The 20,112-nt window shown below is 36.8% G+C and overlaps 1 protein-coding gene across 1 annotated transcript in view; it reads right to left on the bottom strand.

The window, feature by feature from the left end:
* TRHDE (thyrotropin releasing hormone degrading enzyme) overlaps nt 1-20,112 on the bottom strand; it is a 463,529-nt gene that overhangs the window by 144,676 nt on the left and 298,741 nt on the right. The window contains exon 7 of the mRNA XM_001370518.5: nt 5,566-5,631. Within this exon, the coding sequence (XP_001370555.4) occupies nt 5,566-5,631 (66 nt within the window). The remainder of the gene's footprint in view (nt 1-5,565; nt 5,632-20,112) is intronic.

The raw sequence follows: 20,112 nt of genomic DNA, 5'->3' as shown, positions 1-20,112 counted from the left end.
CTTCCCCTCCTCTTCCCACCCCCACTCCCCATATATTTATCTACCTGGGAGATTAAAAGAGTCGTAGAGCCCAAAAGGACATTGAACCTCAGCAACTGGTAGTTGTTTTTGTTTTTTTAAAAGAAATCACCATTATATTACAATTGAGTATTGGAATTGAAAAGTAGATGGAATGTCCAACAGAAGCCAGGGTAGGGTTTGTTATCCTTTTTTGTGTCATAAGACTCCTCAGCAATCTAGTGAAATCTATGGACCTTTTCTCAGAATGATATTTTTAAATGCATAAAATAAAATGCACAAGATTACCAAAATATTAAAATGCAGTAACCCAAGGATTTCCTCATTCTAGCTCCTAGAGCCCTAAAAAGAGATCCACACACCCTGGAGCTAGGGGGAGGTTTCAGACTGTGAGATCTAAGGTCCAAGAATAAGAATTGGCAACCAAAGAAAAGAATTAGCCGGAGGGCATTTGCTACCTGGGAGAACCCTGCTCTTACCTACAAAGATATTGATAGTAGGGCTAACTAAGGCTGCCAGTCCTGAGAGTTCTGAGTCAAGATTGAGTGAACCAGGTAAGACAGCTCAAAAGAAGGGAAAGCCTTTTTCTTCTTGGTCCTGGGCAATGATTTCTGCTTTTTCTAGTGTGAGGGGTAGAGGGCGAAGAAAAAAACAAAAACAAAGGGCACTTCTCCTGAAAATCAGCAGAGGAGGAGTGAATTGTCTATTTCTTGATATAAATAATCCTACTTTAGAATAGCCTCCAGTTCACATCAAATGTCTTTCTTTACTCCAGAGCAAGGACAACCAAAAAATTAAAGAGTAAACCCTCTCTTGGATCACCTGAAGGCAATAACAAGCACTAACTAAGTAGAAAGTCTCTTTAGGCTTCCTTGAAACAGAATGAACTACAATACTGTTTTCCACATACTGTAAGTACCTTCACATTCAGAAGTCCACTTCCTCTTAAAGGAAGTACTTGTCTAAGCACTCCTGTTACTTCTCCCTGGCTTGCCTCCTGACAACGTAGGGAATAAAGCCTTTTCTAGATTTCTATTCTAAATCATTATTAATAGGGTTTTCTTGTCAGAAGAAGACACACTGAAAGATTTCAAATGAGCCAGAAGTTTAAGACTACTTCTTCAGTAGAGCAATGCCTACTAGAACAATATTCAGCAGAGCAGTGTCCAGAGAAGTCCACTGAGGATGTAATAGGTAGAAGATCTAGGACAGAACACCATCAAAGACACCAGTGACCCTGCAGCATCAGAGGCTTCAAGATCCCCCTCCACAGATGAACTCTGGCCATGCATGTTCCTCTTCCCATAGGCACACTGGATATTCATGTTTCCTGCCCACCTGGTCTTCCCCTCTTATGCCCTCCCCATACTGATCCCACTTAGGGTGCATCTTGACCACTTGTATTCCTCCATGTGTGACTTTCCATGTATGTAGCCTAATAGGTCCTCTTCTCATAGATGTTGCACACATTTGGGAGAGAGCCTGCTGCAGGTCTATGAGGGAAATGTATTGTTTCTTATGAAGTCATTTCATTCAGTGGTCTCAGGCTGAACTGATTGCATCATCTCACTATTTTTTAACTATTTCCTTGTGTCTTAGAATCTATACTGTGTACTGGTTCCAAGGCAGAAGAGCAGTAAGGGATAGGCAAAGGGTTAAGTGACTTGCCCAGGGTCACAGATATAGGAAGTGTCTGAATCAGATTTGAACATAGGACTTTCAATCTCAAGACCTGGCTCTCAATCCATTGAGCCAGCTACCTGTCCCCATCTCACTATTAATGGCAAACACATTGTTAGAGACTTATAGTTATGGTTTTAGGCACAGAATGCCTTGAATCAGAAGTAGGCATTCTTGGAGGATCCATTGTTTGAGCTGAAGGATACTCATTGGTGCCATATAGGGAGCCAGACAAAAATGAGGGAAGTATTAAGTTGTATGGTATGGGGGGGGGGGGGAAGAATATGTTGAGAATTCTAAAGACAATGGTTTCTGTCCTATCTCTGCCATTAATTTATTAGTTAAGCTTGGAGAAGTCCCTTAACCTCTTTCAGCTTCAGATTCTTCATCTATAAAATAAGAGTATTTGACTAGAAAATCTCTAAGGTCTTTGCCACATCAAAGTTTCTAAGATTCTCTTAGTTTCAAAAACTTAATAGTTTTACACAGAAGAAAATTGAGGCAAAGAAATGTTATATAGTTCATAAAGGATCACACACCTAGTAAGTACCTGAGGCAATATTTGAGACTGGCTCCAGGTCTGGCAACCTATTCACTTTACCATTCAGCTTCTCCTTGGATTCTGGTACTTAGTTGCTAGTTACCACCTGTACCTTCACTGATCCATCTCTTGGATGTGCTCATTAAGCTACCTTTCCAGGGCTAAGGAAGTTCTATTCTTAGATCATGCTACATCTTCCACAATCTTCTCTCTAGTTCCAGAAAAGGGACAATGAATGATAATTAGTACAGATCTGTTGGTCCCAAACACTCAAGATAATTCATTTCTCCAAAGGAACTCTCAGTCAGGTTGCGATCAACCCTGGTTTTACAAATTGAAAACATCTGATGTCATTCCCTGACAGCCTCTACTGCTAAGGGAATTGCTTCAGCCAAACTAGGATACATTTTTTTTTTTTTGTGCAGAAAAAGTAATAAATGGTGGTTTGGTACAGATTGAACTAGTATGATTAGTGCTGTACTTGAGGAACATTAAGGGTTTAAGAGGCTTTTGTGGACTGGTCTGGAAACTTAAACATAAATTATACCATCTTTTCTGAAGGGAAATTAGTTCTGAGTGCTCCAAAACTGCCTTAAATATTAATTTCCCATTTTAATAGTGTTTTAAGGTTTGCAAAGCACTTCACAAATATTATCTCATTTTATCCTCACAACAACCCTAGGAGGTAGGTTCTATTATGACCCCCATTTTACAAATGGGGAAACTGAAGCCAATAGAAGTTAAATGACTTGCCCAGAATCAAAATGCTAGTAATTATCTGAGATCAGATTGGAGTTGAGGTCTTTCTGCCTCCCAGTCTAACACTCTAACCATTATGCCACCTAGTAGTGATATCTTTGGAATCCATTCACAAATGGGGTCTGACTGCATCCACACTTTTATCCTCCAGACTGTTTTCAGAGAATAAACTTTGATTTGTTGGCATACTGAACATGAGAACAATTGGGGAGGCTTTCTGGGGGTGGTAATTTTGACAAGCTAAATTAGCTCTTTCAAGAACTTGTAAGCCAAGACTCCCCAGGGTTCTCTTAAGACAAGAAAGCTTATAATTTCCCACCCTATGACCACTCAGCTCCCTGACACAAAGCATCTGTTCAGGAGGTCAACTCCAAAATGTACACTATACATCTTCATGCACAAGATATGCTAATTTATCACCTAGACACAGAGGCTTACTGTAAACTAATCCAAACTGCTGATGATGCATTAAATCAGGTTGAGGGATGAGCATAAATACAGTGGCAAGCGAAGTTCAGAAGGATACAGAACTGCCTGATCAATGAGATGTCAAAGAGCAAATGAAATGGAATGTTGACAAGCATATGGCACCACAAGCCAACTTCAAAATTAACCAATTTAAGTACCACAAGGCAAATGCAAATATGCATCCACCCTTCAAAGAGAGGCTGGCTACAGCAGAAGTCAAGGGCCAAATGGGAGCTACCCTAAATAAATTATGAACTCACTGATTTGCTGGAAGAAGAATTCTCTATTAACATACATCCTATGGAAGGGAACTCTATGATAAAGGTATATTCCATAGCAATAAACATTTTGCAAAGAAAACTGTTCTAGCTGCTCAGTCTAAAGAGAGAGGGATAAATACAGGTGTGGACAAACAATAGAAATTTTACAGAACAAGGAATTCGAGATTATTGGGATAGAGATACTACCTGTGTTCTTACTCCTATAGGGAAGGCATGCTGAGGAAATCTCCACTGCCAGTGCTCAATGACTGACATCTTTCTTACATTTTATAATCTTAGAGAGTTGTCCAGAAGGATGAGTGATTAAATGACTTGACTGGGATCACGCATCTGGAATGTGTTAGAGGCAATACTTGATCTCAAGACTTTCTGACTTTGCAGCCAGTTCTCTGTCTGCTAGGTCATGCGGTTACCTCTCTAGATAAATCAATTATTAGCAAATAAAATCCCATTCCTGTTGCCTTGAGCAAAACACAGATCATTTCTGGAACCACCATACTCTGAGCTTGTTAAAGAAATAGTAAATAGAATAGTCAGGGGAGAAAAGCACTTGGATGTCCTGATCAGATCTCTACTCCCTGGCTTTTGGTGAATTTTAAGGGTTCTGGTCTCAAATTTCCTCCATATTCTCTACATGTATATAATTTTTTTAAAGGAGAATCCCTTAAAAAATGACTTCCCTAGCAAACCCCCCTACAGATTGATTGAGCACAACATTCTACATAAGGAGAAGAGCTGATTGGATCCCACTGGAATACATATTCCAAGTCTGGTTAGTACAAAGCTTCAAAGATATCTGGGAAGCTGGCAGGAAGTAACTTCTCCTTACAAGACGTTTTCCCTCCCTTTTGGTTCTCTATATCTGTAGTTGACATAACATATTTAACTTTTACTTTATATTTTACCTCTCAGTAAGTTTTGGTTAAAGGTAGAATTATAGTACTAAAATATGACCTGATCTCAGATGTAGTTTATTTAAATTTCAAAATGAAAAGCTTTCCAAGAGCAGATAAGATTGATTGCTCTCTCTGTCTTAGCATAATTGTATTTCAGGTGAACATCAATTTACTTTAAAGGACACTTCTAAGTAGCAGAATGCATCATAAATAATTCATCAATCACAGCTGCTGGTAACCTGATTTACTCAAACAGATTCCAACGAAATAAAGGAGTTGTATTGTTTTCCATATTTGTATTTGTTTTCAAACACTTTTAAAAACTGACTTTACCATGAATCACTGCCTAGAAGACTTCATCCTCCATATTCAGTCTGGGAAAATGTGTTTCTAGTTATAGACCTATTAATTATAAAAATAGTTGTTGAAATATCTTCAGAACCAAGAGCAATTTCTGTATATCTAAGTCCGAAGCAACGGCAAATAGATTTGGGGAAAGGGAGGTGCAGTTTGATGAGCGTTTCCATGTGTACGTCATCCCAGCAAAGCTAATATTCATTTTTATCTACATATCAACTTTTAAACATAATTGAAGTGAAGCACATTTTTCTTCAGCAAATTCAGCCCAGGTTACTCTAGTTCTTGAATACTCGAAAATGACTTCAGCTCGGCAGGGTACATTAAGTGGAGACAAAATCATACAGTTGTTCAAGTTCAGTTAGTTGACAGGATGAGAATGTATCTACAGCTTCATCGATCACACTGAAAGACGCTGCTTACCTTTACAAGTCTTTGTGTTTTCAGTCAAATTCAGCAGTCCTGTATTGGTGATTTCCTAAATCTTGAGATATGCTTTGAAAGGGATGTACTGACAGAAAGAAGGAGGGAAAAAGGAAGAGAGAATAGAAAACAGGCTACTTACTTGCAATCCTCTCTGAAATACTGAATGTCCCATAAAATTAGCCAACATTCGAATTAAAGCTGCACCCTGGAGGAAACAATATGGAGAAGTTATTTTTCAGCAAAGGACAAAATAGCACATACAGTGTAATAACTCAGAACACAAACCTTATTTTCTTTAATCTCACTTCTATCAAGTGCATTTCAGAAACAATAGAATGGTCAAATGAGTAGCACAAGCCTACAGGGCTCTGTAATTTCATGAGTATAGGAACACCCTATATCTAACCAGAGCTCACAACTTTTCTCTGTAAATTCATGAGGTTTCCAGGGTTGTTGTGACAAAAATTAAATTTAATTAATTTAAAGAATAAATACTATCCTGCAACCTACCTGGTAATACGCTTTTCTAGTCTCCAGATGACACCATTAATCATAAGATCTGAACCTTTCCAGCATCGTAAAATTTAGCAAAATTTGAGCTCTATGGGTATAGCCTTCAGCACATGAAGATGAGACAGGTGTCTAGAAATATCGCTATGGTATAGCCATTTGTTAATAAAAGTTTTCTTTTTCATGTATTGCCATTAGTGACTTAAAAGTAAAGCACCATATGACTGCACAATGTCAGTTTTATTGGAGGTGGTATCTTGTGTCTAGCAAGGCATTCAAAAAGTTTAATAAATCATTTATAAAATCTTCTTGCTCACAATAATTATAGAAAGAAAAAAGTCCCCCTTGTTAGTTCTCTCTACATTCAAAGCTATATTAGCTGTGTGATTAGCCTCTCAGTTTTCTTTATAAGCTGCAGAGAAAGTGCTGACCAGCATTGGTCAAGGGGAAGAAGGGCTTCCTCATCAGGGAGTTTCCCAAACCAATGAAATTACAGAACTAGCCCCTAACCTATAACTAGAAGAGGCACAATAGTGAATAGACAGTCAGGTTGGGAGTCAGGAAGACCTCTTTGCAAATCCTACAGAAGTAGTACTCATTCATTCCACAGTTAAAGGAATGGTAGCTGTGTGTCCCTGGACAAGTCATAATCTTTGTGTCCTGAACAGATGTATAAATAACCTACAAGTAACAGATGATTATTTAATGTTGGATCAAGAGATTGGAGTACCTCAATAGAAATCTAGTCCAACTCTCCTTTGTAGAGATGAACTCTGATCCTGGGCAAATCAGTCACTCTCAGTGCCAACATCTCTTAAAGACCAGATGTTGCTGATTATGATAGGATCCCAGCTGTAGCAGTGGAAGAGGTCTCAGAGGTCATCTAGCCCAATGCCTTCATGTTACAGATAAAGAAACTGAGGCCCACAGAAGTTAAATGACTTGTCTATATTCACATAGGTAGTAATCATCAAACTGAAAAATTGAACCTGACTGTTCTGACACTCATTCATTCCACATGGATAGAGGGAATTTCTACCTGGGGAGTTCCCAGTGCCATTAAAAAATGACACCATAGATCTATACTAAAATAAATAAGCAAATGAACAATTCTAGCAATAAGAAAACAATAAAAATTTATAGGATGCATGGGATTGTAATGACTAATAGAATGAGCAGCAGCAAAGCTGCTAATTGTTTGGGCTTTATTCTACATTACTCAATTTGGGCATCTCAGATGTTCCTGTTGTTCAGTGATTTTAAGTTGTGTCTGTCTCTTCCTGACCCCATTTGGTGTTTTCTGGGTAAAGATACTTGAGTGGTTTCCCATTTCCTTCTCCAGTTGATTTTCCAGGTGAAGATACTGAGGAAGCCAGGATTAAGTGACTTGCCCATAGTCACCCAGCTAGTGTCTGAGGCTGGATTTAAACTCAGGAAGATGAGCCTTCCTGAATCCAGACTGGGCATTCTGTGCTACTTGTATCCCCAATGAGGTGCTCCTACTTTTAAGTTCTATGAATATAATCATTGACCATATTCACTGAATAAAGACGTTCTTCAAAGTCTATAGTACTGTTATTTAGATTAATATCATACTTTTTTTGCTTTTACAAAATGCTTTCCTCCCCCAAATCTTGTGCAGCTCTAGGATCTTTATCCATATTTGAGATGGGGAAACTAAACTCCCCAGAGATAGAGATTTCTCTAAGTTCATTCTGTGAGGTTTACTAGAACCCAGAACCCTTTACTCTTACTCCAAACATAGGATGATAGATTTTAAGCTGGAAGGGTTCTTGGGGTCCATAGAGTATAGCTTTCTGGTCTTGTTTTATTATTTTTAATACTAAAGTTAGGGTTTTCAATGCCATTTAAAACTACAATATTGTTGATGATGATGAAGATGGTAATGATGACAAAAGGCAACATTTAAAAGACACTTCAAGGTTTTCAAAAGGCTCTATATACATTGTTTCATTTGATCCTATCATCACCCCTAAGATACCATTAACCAAATTTTAAAGGTGAGCAAAATGAAGCTCAGAGAAGATAAATGCATATAGGGCATATAGGTACAAAGCAGAATTGGCAATGGTGGCATAGTAGGTAACCTGGAGTCAGGATGACCTGAGTTCATATCTGACTTCCAACATTAGCTGTATGACCCTGGACAAGTCACTTAACCCATATGCCTCAGTTTCTTTAGCTTATTTAAATTATTAATTTGTTTGTTGAGCATGAAATTCCCAGGTATTCCCCTCCCTTCCTCCATTCCCTGCACTAGAGAAGGAATTGTTTGACAAAAAAAATTCTGTATACATATAAACTATGTCTTTCATATTTGTATTCAATAGTTCTTTCTCTGGAGGTGAATAGTCACAAGTTATTCTCCATATATTAATTCAGTCGCTATATATAATGTTCTCTTTGTTCTACTTATTTCTCTTTTCATAATTTCCTGTGGGTCTTTCCATGTTTTTTTTAATTAACCTTCTTATCACTTCTCATGGTGAAGTAGTATTCCATCACAATTATATGTAATAATTGGTTCAGTCATACCCCAATCGAAGGACATCTACTGATTGTCCAGTTCTTTACTAACACAAAGAGAGCTATAATAAATATTTTAGAACATACAGAGGAGCAGCTAGGTAGCACAGTGGGTATAGCACCCAGTCTGGAGATAGGAGGAGGTGGGCTCAAAATCTGGTTTCAGATATTTCCTAACTGTGTGCCCCAAGAAAGTCAATCAATTTCAATTGCCTTGGTCTTAACATTCTTTTGTCTTGAAATCAATACTCAGCTTGGATTCCAAGATACAAGGTAGAGGTTGGGGGAAGGAAAAGACATATAGATTATTTTCCTTTTTTCCCTGATCACATTGGCATAGAGACCCAACAATGGTATTTTTGGGTCTAATAATATATAGCTTCCTATTTCTCTGGGCATAATTACAGATTGCTCTCCAGAATAGTTGGATCAGTCACAGTTCTACCAACAATGTATAAATGTCCCCATTTTTCCACAACTTCTCCAACATTTGTCATTTTACCCTTTTTATCAATTTAGTCAATCTAATGGGTGTGAAATGATATTTTAGAATGGTCTTGATTTGCATTTCTCTAATCAGTAATGATTTAGAACATGTGTTCATATGACTATACATGGCTTTGATTTCTTTATCCAAATTTTTTCTGTTTATTTCTTTTGACCACTTATCAATTGGGGAATGGCTCACATTCTTAAGACTTGACAATGTCTCTATTTATTTTAGATATGAGCCTTCTATCCAAGAAACTTTCGTAGTTTTTATAAAAACACTTAGTACAGAAGGAACACAGAAGACGCTAGATGAACATTTATACCCTGCTGCCCAAGCTATATGACTCTAAACTCAGAACTCTTTACACACCACACTGTACTGCCTCAGCCCTTATGCTGTCTATTATTTAGACTGTATGAAAATTCAAGAAATGAAACAAATTTAAATTCTAAGGGGTAGGAATGCATAGGTTCATATTGCCTCCTACACAAACCCATCCAGCACAAATAATTAACTGCAAATCCAAATAAGGCCATTAGGATAAAATGGGAAAACAGATACTAAAGCACTTTGGATTTCTAAAGTGCTTCACAAGTATGAAACTGAAAATATGGGATTCACAGATGAGAAACCCTTAAAATAAATGTCATCACAAGGAAAGTCAGCAGATATTTCCATATGGTGGAAAGAACTATAGAAACAATGCTTCACTGATCCAGGTCCACTGAATTCTGTGATACAAATCATCATACCAAACAAGTACTTTCTCTGATTTTTATATAAGTAACAGTTTATATTAGAGAGTAAGAGAAGAGGCCTGGGCTATGTATTCCTTTGAGCCTTGTAGTAATTGCCTTTCAGCTTCCTTCTCTCCTCACTAGTCTACTGAAATGTGTGAATCATTAAATTGTGATCTCCTCAAGGAAATGAACTGTCTTTTGTCCTTTTCTGTATTTCGTGGGCATAGACTAATAGGTGATTAATAAATGCTGATTGGCTGATTAATAGAACCAGAAAATCACAGGATCACAGAATTGGAAATAACTTCAAAGTCCATCTAGTCCAAGCCATATGCCACCAGGAATCATTGCTTCAACATTGCCAATAAAAAATGATCCCTCAGACTTCACTTGATGATATTCAGGGAAATGAAACCTATTGTCTCTTGAGGCAGTCCATGATGCTTTTTGGGCAGCTTTCATCTTAAAGGACATTTTGCTTTAAATCAAAATTAAATTTTCCTGTGATCATCTATCATAAGAGAGAAACTAGCAAAAAGGTCCAGGAATCAGGAGGAAGCAAACGGTTAATTGGGTCACACCTAAGGGTGACAGTGTACTTCTACTGGACTATGTTTTAAGAAAAGTAATCATAAACAAAACTTTTGTTTCCCAATCTCCTAAAGCAGTATAAACTAAAGTCTTTTGATCATATGTCTCCATCAATTTTTAAAAATAGTCATGTACCTCTGATACATGTGCATATTTATGTGCTTATAACTTATAACTGCTAATAAACTTGTACACTGTAAAATGATATTACAGAAAAAATTATTAATAGGATAAGAAAAAGATAAAATAATATTTGAACCTATAGTCAATAGAGAGTCACTGGAAATTATTGAATAAGGGAGAGATATAGTCCTACTTTTGATTTAGGTAAATCACATTGGTAGTTCCCTCTCTAACTGCCCTGGATTTGACAACTTTTGACTCTTCTGTTTAGATCTAATATCTATATAATTATATATTGCACTCTCTCCCCTTTGAGAGAATAAGCTCTTTGAGAGTAGGGGCCATTTCATTCATTGCATTCCTATCCAAAATGTCTAGCACAATATCAAACACATAGTAGTTACTTTATAAACACTTGTCTGATTTCTTGATAACTCTTCTAGGGGACAATGCCCAGAGCAGAAGTAGGGAGATAAGGAATTTACACAGTGGTGTAATAAGTGGATTAGGGGAATCTCAGGAACTTAATCATAGTTGTAATAGTGCTGAAGACAAGTTCCAGGATTGGTTATAACAGGGAGGGTAGAATGTGACGCATCTTCTCAAGCTTTTATTGATCATGTATTCATTGTGGTGAAATGATAGCCCCCTTTTGGAATAAAACCTCATCTTCTAATTTGGAAACTACATCCCTAGAGCATAAATATATTGCCAGAGAACTAGAAATCAGCTTACTGGGTCTGTCTGGTTTCTTACTATTCCTTCTTCAACATCATTTCATATTCTTTTGTGATATTTTCTTCTTGCAGCTATTTTCCCATCAAAGCTGCCTTTTATAACCAGATTTCATCTTTTGGCTTAGGGAAAGGTCCACAAAGATGACCTTGGTAGTGGTGAATATCTCTCTAGAAACTTTCTCTCCAACTAGAGTGGTCCTATTCATTTCTAGGTCTTGAGTCCTGGAATGTAATTTTTAGCACTGCTTTATTCAATCACAAAATTCAGAATTCCATTTTGACAAAGAAGTTAGCATTGCCCCTAGAGTCGCTCTTTAACTTAATTCCTTGAACTTGTGAGAGTTAGGCAAGACAGTTGTATCTAATGAAAGATTGTTTTTCATAAGTCTAGGTTTCCAAGGACTTTTCACGATAGTAACTAAGTCTATTGTGAATCCATCTTATGACTGTATTGAAAACCAAAGCAATTCTCATTGGAAAGTCAAATCTACTATATTCATGAAAGGGAAATATGTGTCTGCCAGTATTCCTGGAAGAAATCATTGTATGAAAGGATAAGTAAGGTGACTATGTTTTCTGAACCAAAAGACATGGCCTGACAAATATTTCTTTAAAAAAACCTCATGTAGTTTCTTTTCTAGAAATTAGAGTATTCCTAGAGAATCCATGATGAATGATAGCAAGAGGCAAAAGGTGCAGAGAGGTTCCTTAGTCTATGCTTACAGAGACCAAAAGAGTTTTTCCTTAAAGAAAACAAAAAGAATAAAATTCTATACTTTCTATGCCCTAGTTTTAGTTAACATAAATTAAAACAGTATGATAAACATATGTATTATATGTATATATGTATGCATATGTCTACAAAATAATAAAGGGGAAGAACAAAACAATCAAAAGGAAATATGAAATTATGATTTTAAAGGTTGAGAAAAATGAAGAGATATGGAAGATATGTTCCTAATGTTTCTCTGTCAAAGCCTATATGTATGGAGTACAACAATATAACAGAGTAATTAAAAATGGTGGTTAGTTTTACTAAAACTATTTTCTTTCCCTTCTTTATTCTTTTTATTTAATAACAAATGGCTATCTGAGCTGAGAAGAGAAGAATAATATATTGGAGGTGGGGGAAGATAATATAAAACACAAAAAGGTCACTAAAATTATTTTTAAAAAATAATACCAAAGATATGTCCCTAAGACAAAATTTGAGTCAAACTGTCATGGCACCAATAAATGTTATCAGTGTAGTACTATTTTTGGTCAGTTATGCCTCAAGTATATTTTGTTTTTTCTACTCATATGAATTTACATTTTACAATAATACTGAATTGAAAATAATAGTTTGCATTGTAAGATAGTGTCAATTGTGGGGAGAGAGTGGGGAGACTAGGGGGTAACTCAATGGGCTTCTGAATCATCAGCTCCAGCCTATCTTCTATTTCCTACTGGATGAGAGAGGAGATGGACAAGAGAGGAGGAGGGACCTTATTGGCTACTAAGGTTTCCTCTGGCCTCATTTAGATTTCAGGAAGTACCTGACCTGATACATTCAGTTCTTAGTTTGGTTTTTTCCAGAGGTTCCTTGATGATACCAATTTAGATATTCTACTGAGGTTGGAAGCCAACAAATGTCACCCTTTTCCCGTTTCCTGGAAAACTGAAAGATTCAGGAGGCTCCTAAATATGGAACCTGACTTACTATGTGAAATAAAATGTTTAAATTATTCAATGCTTCAAGGATTGTAACTTCATAAAGGAAACTGCTGCCCCATCCAAGCCTTAGTCTTTAGCAAGAAAAAAAAATGTATCACCCAGTGGCCAACTCTCTGGTGTTCAGTCCCTTCAGATTTAGCCAGGTTTAGTGGATCAGCCAATTAATATTTGAGTGCATACTCTGAGCCAACTATTTTCTCTCAAGGGACTTACAGTCTAATGGGTGGACAACATATAAATAACTATGTACAAACAAGCTATATCCAAGATAAATTGAAAATATTCAAGAGAGAGATATATTCTGTCCCTGGGCTCATCCTTAAAAACTTTTCAGCCTGATACAACTTCCCAGAATTCCTAATATACTGATAAAACCTTAGAAAAGTCAAAGTCATACTCATATTTATGATCAGAAATTAAAGTAGGGATTTAACAGGGTGAACCTTTGATAATTTGATGCTTTGGTTTGGTTTTGTTTTGTTTTTTTTTTCTTGTATAAGAGATGACTTGGTTCCCCAAGACTTTATTCATCAAGACACAGAGAGAATTAAAGGCTGCAAGTTATTTTAGTGGTGCTAGGAGTATCGTAAATAATAATTTGCCCTTGCTAAATCTATTAGGTGGTTACACTAGAGTAATCCCTACCAATTTAGTCTATTACATCCTAACATTTGTTGTAATCCCTCTTGAGGCAGAAAAAAATAATATAAATTAATTCCACAGTAATTAATGCCAGGGAGCTATTTGATAGATGGGATTACATATAAATTGTATTTAATTGTTGTTTCCCAGCTGAGAAAGGCCATTTTTTGGCAATAATCTTATTGAACTTGCAAGTACTGGTTATCTTATATGACATTGGAGTATATATCTATCTCTCTACATATATATATGTGTATATATATATATATATATATATGTGTGTGTGTGTGTGTGTGTGTGTGTGTGTGTGTGTGTATGTATAATACATAAGGAAGAACTTATCAGCTGGAGGGCAGCTACTAAACTTGGGGGTTGGGGGAAGAGCTCAGAAGAGGGCTAATGAAATCTGAACTGTCCCATTCACTCCTATCAAGTGATGCTGCTAATGGGACAGTGTAATATATAAATCTGGTCTATGGGAGGTTATTAAGCTACTACCTAAAGACTTGTGACATTACACTAATCTTTTACATCCTCTGGGTCCTGATTGTCTCCATTTTGGAAAATGGAATAATCTTCCTTAGGAGGGTGAAACTTTTATCTCAAATTGAAGGCAAGACCAATCTCTTTACTGAGCCTCAATTTCCTTATCTATAAAACAAGGCCCCAGGGTCAAATGGCATATTTGCTTCAAGTTTCCATCATCAATTTATTTACAGTTCTATGATTTAAACTGCTATTCCTTCCCTCTTTACAAGTCTCATTAACTCATGTTAATTAAGCCTTACTCTGCAGGATGTCCCAAAAGTTTTAAGGCAATACAAGTTGATTTAAACTTCACCAAGACTTTTGGGACACCCAGAACAGTCCTCTGCAAGGAAAAGATGCAATCCTATGATGGGGAAGTGAGGAGGATCCTACATAGGCTAAAGTTGCAGGATGAGTGTTTGCAATCTTTAAAAAACCAGGCAAGTTATTTAATTGTTCACTGTCCTAGCAACTCTCTGAGACTTAATTTCAAGGAAGGTGGCTACTGATTAATTGGCAGAAATTTCCTGATCTTGGAGCCCCTATAGACAGAGAAATGACAAATCTGGTTCCTTTTCCTATTATTTTTCCATTGTGATTTCATTTTATTGGTCTAGACAGTAACATGGCAGGGACTGACTCTACCCATGCAGATTAGTGCCTTCTCACCAACAGAGACATTTAAAGAGTTGTCTAAAGCCCTGAGAATTTAAAGGACTTGCTTTGGGTCCCACAATCATGCTATGTCAGAGGCAAGATTTTAAGCCAAGAGTTCTGGGTTCTGGGGTCAGCATTTATCAGCTAAACCATATTGCCTGTAAATTGTTTTAATCTGAGCTCCTTTAGCTCAAGAGTGGTTCTGGTATACAAAGGGCAAGATTATGCAGAAAAAAAGCAGGGTGTGGTAGAAAGAACTATTGCATGATAGAAATACAGCATGTAAAAGGGAAGTCTAGGACTATTCATATTTGACAAAGTGGCATGGATTATTGTACTCCTTTGAATTACAACCATAAAGGTCACCTAGCATCAAAAAGACATTATGTCTAGAATCAGAACTAATTCTTTTATAAATTATTATAAATGTATATAATAAATGTGTATAATTTCTTTACTTCCTCTCTGCATCTTTGTATTATAGTCATTTCATTGTAGACTAACACTTCCACCAGAGGTCAGGAAAGGTAAAAAATAGAGCAAAAGGAGAAGCAGATTATGTGGTAGAGTGAATATTGTGTTGGAATTAGAACCAAGAAAAATCTGAATACTTACTAGCTATGTGACCCTGGGCAAGTCACTTAACCTCCTCTTACATCAATTTCCACAACTGTAAAGTAGAGACAATAGATAGCATATACCTTCAAGGGTTGTTATAAGGATCAACTTTTTCCATTCCCTTTAGAGTGTGATATAATGGATGCACAGTCTACACATGGCAATTATATATATTGAGTGTCATTAGATATAAAGGAAGGTCAACCTTAGGTTATCAACTGTTGTTTTCTTTTTTTGTTGTCTTTGCTAAGCTCATAAGTGTGAAGTTAAACCTCAGAGACATCTTAACTTGTTTTACTTATTAATGATTTAGAACTTTTTTTCATATGACTATTTATAGCTTGGATTTTTTTCCATTGAAATCTCTTTGAAAAAAGTTTAGGGAAGAAAAGAAAAAAATAAAACTCCTTGGTCAGATCCTTCAACCATTTGTCAATTGAAGAATGGCTCTAATTCTTATAAATTTGAATAATTTTCTTATAAATCTAGGAAATGAAACGTTACCAGAGACTTGATATGAAATCTTATCTCCAATAATCATTTCCCTTCTAATATAGACTGCATTGGTTTTGTCTGGGTAAAACTATCTATTTTGTATAAACAGAATTGTCCATTTTATCATCTGTGATCCTCTCTATGCTTTGATTGTTCATGAATTCTTCTATTCATAGATAAGAAAGATGATTTCTCTTGCTACTTTAGTTTGTTTATGATGTGACTTTATATACTTAAGTAAGGTATTCGTTTTGAGGTTACCTTTGTTGATAAGGTGAAGTATCGGTCTAATATATATATATATATATATATATATATATATATTAGGCCAACACACATATATGGATACATTTAAATATATATATACACATATATTTACAAGAAAACTTCCTGGTCATATCCTTTGACCATTTTTAAATGGAAGAATGGCTCAAATTCTTATGAATTTGAATCATGTCCTTATATATTTAGAAAATGAAAGTTTTATTAGGGACTCATTGCAAAGAATTTTCCCCAGAAACCATTTTGCCTCTAAAGATGTCATTCCCCTGCTAAAGAACCTTCTTATCTCATTAAAACCTCTAGAATGAAATATTCATTAGATTAGCATTTGGAGTCATGTACAATTTGGCTTCAGAATATTTGGCTGGGTGGCACCATCCCTGCTCTGAAGGAGCTCACGTTCTAGTGATATGGAAGGTTTCAGTTGGAAGGTCAGGTGGAGAGGCCACATAGTCCTCGGGGTTCAGTGGCCAAGCAAATACTAATGTCTTTTTTAATGCCATTTCCACTGCCAAAACCATTTAAATTTCTGATGTTGAGTCATTTGACTGAGTCAAAGAGTTTGGTGATAATATCTTTCTTCTCTGGGTCTTTAGTAGCCTTGACTAGCATTGCAGAAGCAGTTATCAGGCTACATTTTCCTAGGTGTTGCTTACCAGAGTTATGGTAAAAGCCCTGGGCTAGATGTGTCCTTATTGCAAAGCCTCTTGAGTTTAGGGTCATGGATTATCTCCATCAAGGTCTGAGAGGAGATGGTGGTCATGGTAGTAGTGGTTGGAGGTGGGAGAGGGATAGTGGTGTTTGAATTACCTAGAACTTGCAACTACCTCTTGCCTTTTCTTCAGAATACCTTGCTGCAACAGTTGGACTGGCTTGCCTTCCTTGGGGGGTGGCAATTGGCTGGTTATTGGTGGGGGTAATTGGCACCTTGTGCACAGTATTGCTTCCCTATGGCTGAGATGACTAAGCTGGAAGCAGGACTAGGGATCTGGGAGAGAGGGAGAGCTGCCACCCTCAGGGCTCCTGCACTTTCCACCATTTGTAGCAGCTAAATAATAGCTACTGTTGTTGGAAATGGTAATGAGGAATGTGGTCCCTTTTTCCATAATGATTTCTCTCCTTAATGATGGCTGTGAGCTAGAAGTAGGTCTGGCAACCTGGGAGATACTGTTATTCCTAAGGCTCGTAGATGCTGGATTCTGGACTGCCTCCATAAGGGTCTGAAGGCAGATGATGGTCAAGATGGTGGTGGTTTGACGCACTCAAAATATGCTGCCTCCTATCACTTGCTCAGGTGCTTTACCCCTCAAAAGAGACCTCAGAAATCATGTGATTCTCAGACATGCATGAGAAATTCAGGCTCACTGACAAGCAGTTATCCATTCTCTTCCTGAAGACCTCCAGTAATGAAGAATCAACAATTTCAGAAGATAATCATTCCATTTTTAGACAAATCTAATTATTAGGAAGCTTGCCTTTATCTCAAACCAAAGTCTGTTTCATTTAAACTTCTATCCGTTGTTTCCAAATCAGTCCTAACCTAAGTATTTGCCCAAGATGAAGCTTGGGAAGTAGAATTTTAACTGGGTGGAAAGAAGCCTGGTAGAACTAGAGAGAAAGGGAGAAGAATAATCTGAAATTCAATATCCCCAGATATTAGTCTGAAAATCACCTCTTTCCCATTCCTCCTTCTGACACATAGTCAAAAGATTGAAAAATTGGTCCAAATTGCAAATTGCTAGAGAAATTTAAATTAAAACAACTCAGGTCCCACCTCAGACCTATCAAATGGTAGAGTTGATTTTAAAAAAAGGAAAGTGACAAATATTAGGGGGCTATGTAAAGAAAAGCTCATTAATGCACTATTAGAGGGAAATTAATTAGTACCAAGTCATATGAATTGATACAACCCATTTTGTAGTATCAAAAAACTAGGCACTAATATGGTTCTTATAAATTGGGGAATAGCTGGACAAATTTTGTCACATGAATGTAATGAAATACTATTTTGCTTTAAAAATTTAGAGAGAATAGCTTCAGAGAAAACTGAGAAGACTTTAATGAATTCAGGCAGAGTGAAGGGAACAAAGCCAGGAGAAACAAATAAATAGTAACAATATTATAAAGATAAAGAAAGTCCTTTGAAAAAATATAAGAACTTTAATTAATGTCATGAGCAATAGATTCCAAAGGGCCAATGATAAAGATGCTACCCTGCTCCTGTTTAGGACACAATAAACTTATGGTACAGAATGAGAAATGTTTATTTGGGCATGGCTACATTGAGAATTTGTTTTGCTTGGGAGGTAGCTAGGTGGCACAATAGATAGGACCTAGAGTCAGGAAGTCCTGGGTTCAAATCTAAGTTTAGATTCTGGTTAATTGTATAACGCTAGGCAAATAAATTAACCTCTCTGGCCTCACTTTTCTCATCTGTAAAATGCAGAAAATGACAGCACTTACTACCTAAAATAATTTCAGAGATAAAATGAGAGATTTTGCAAAGCACCATAGAATTGCTAGCTATTACTATCAATATGCATTTATTACAAGAGTTTTATTTTGCATTTTTCATAAATAAGTTAGGAGTGGGGAGATAGGAGATAAAATATGTTAATATTTTAAAAGACTTTTTAAAATTTAATTTAATTTTTTTTTTGGTTACAATACTCACTTTATTTCCCTCCCTCCCCTCCACCCACCCTTTCTGGAGCCGATGTGCAATTTCATTGGGTATTACTTGTGTCCTTGATCAGAACCTATTTCCATGTTGTTGTTTGCTCTTTCCTAGCAATGGATGACCAAGGGAAGAAGTTAGAAAATGAAAATGGACGACTTTAGTTTTCTGAGTCTACTTTAATTCAAACTTCTCCATGCAAGCTAGTTAAGTGTCTATCCTTTGGCTGTCTTCTAATATCTACCCCTCCCTGCCTGGGAAGTGAAAGTGAAAAAAAAAGGAAGGAAGGAAAAAGGATAGGAGAAAGAAAAGCAGGAAAATCAAAGGAGACCATAATTGACCTCCTGCCACATCCTTCCTTTTAATCTTTTGAAATGGGTATTTTACATTCCCCCAGTCACACAAATCACTAGAACACATCCCCCCATGATCGAAAAGATATTCCATATTTATTTATTAATTGACTTTTAGCTAAATACCCCCAAATAAAATTAAAATATGCCCAAGTTACATCATCAAACACCAAAAAGAAATCCTGTTTTAGACTGAAAGAAAAAGCTTTTATATATTGAGACATAAATGATAGACTAGGGGAAAATGTCCTCCTTTTATGACCACATATCCTATTTGAAGTACATTACAGATTCACACTCTCCAATAACTCATTTCTTATTAAAAGTGTTACTGTTTTACAGGAGAACCATAAGAACAGGATAGATAGCTTTCTTGTTCAGCCCAGAGGGAAGAGCAGGAAGTCCATTAGTGTGCTTCTTGCTTCATGTTTTCGGAATTATATTAAACTGAGAAACAGCATTGCCTAGTGGATAGAGTCCGTCTGGAAGCCATGATACCAAATGGCTATATGACCCTTGGCAATTCATTCAGCCTTTTAGGGCTGACCTGCTTTGGTAGAGGGAGTGTCCTACCCTTGGAGTTCCTTGTATCAATGACATCACAGCTTCAGAAGCTATCCCATGCCCTAATCAACTGTTTTTCTGCAATATTCAGTCTCTGTGAATCAGAATTAAAGGCAATGTCCCAGATGGAGTGCTATGTAGCCTTTCACAATTTCCCTCTCTGCCTCACAGACCCAGAGGACTAGGTAAAGCAAGCTATTGCTTTCATCTCTATTTCAATTGTTTTTTCCTTCTCCCCTGGACCAAGCCCTTTCCCCTTTCCCTTTCTTTCTCCTTTTCTCTTACTCTTGAATGCATTGTTCAAGTCCTTGAAATGTAACTATTTCTTATTCAGTCTGGAAGACAGGTTAGAATTCCCTTTAGAACCAATCAATTCTGCTCCTTGAATTTCCCTGACAAGCTCCCCTTCTGCA

This window comes from Monodelphis domestica, chromosome 5, assembly GCF_027887165.1.
Source record: "Monodelphis domestica isolate mMonDom1 chromosome 5, mMonDom1.pri, whole genome shotgun sequence".
NCBI lineage: Eukaryota > Metazoa > Chordata > Mammalia > Didelphimorphia > Didelphidae > Monodelphis > Monodelphis domestica.
The sequence above is the reverse complement of the archived record's forward strand: the minus strand, read 5'-3'. Positions and strand labels throughout refer to the sequence as shown.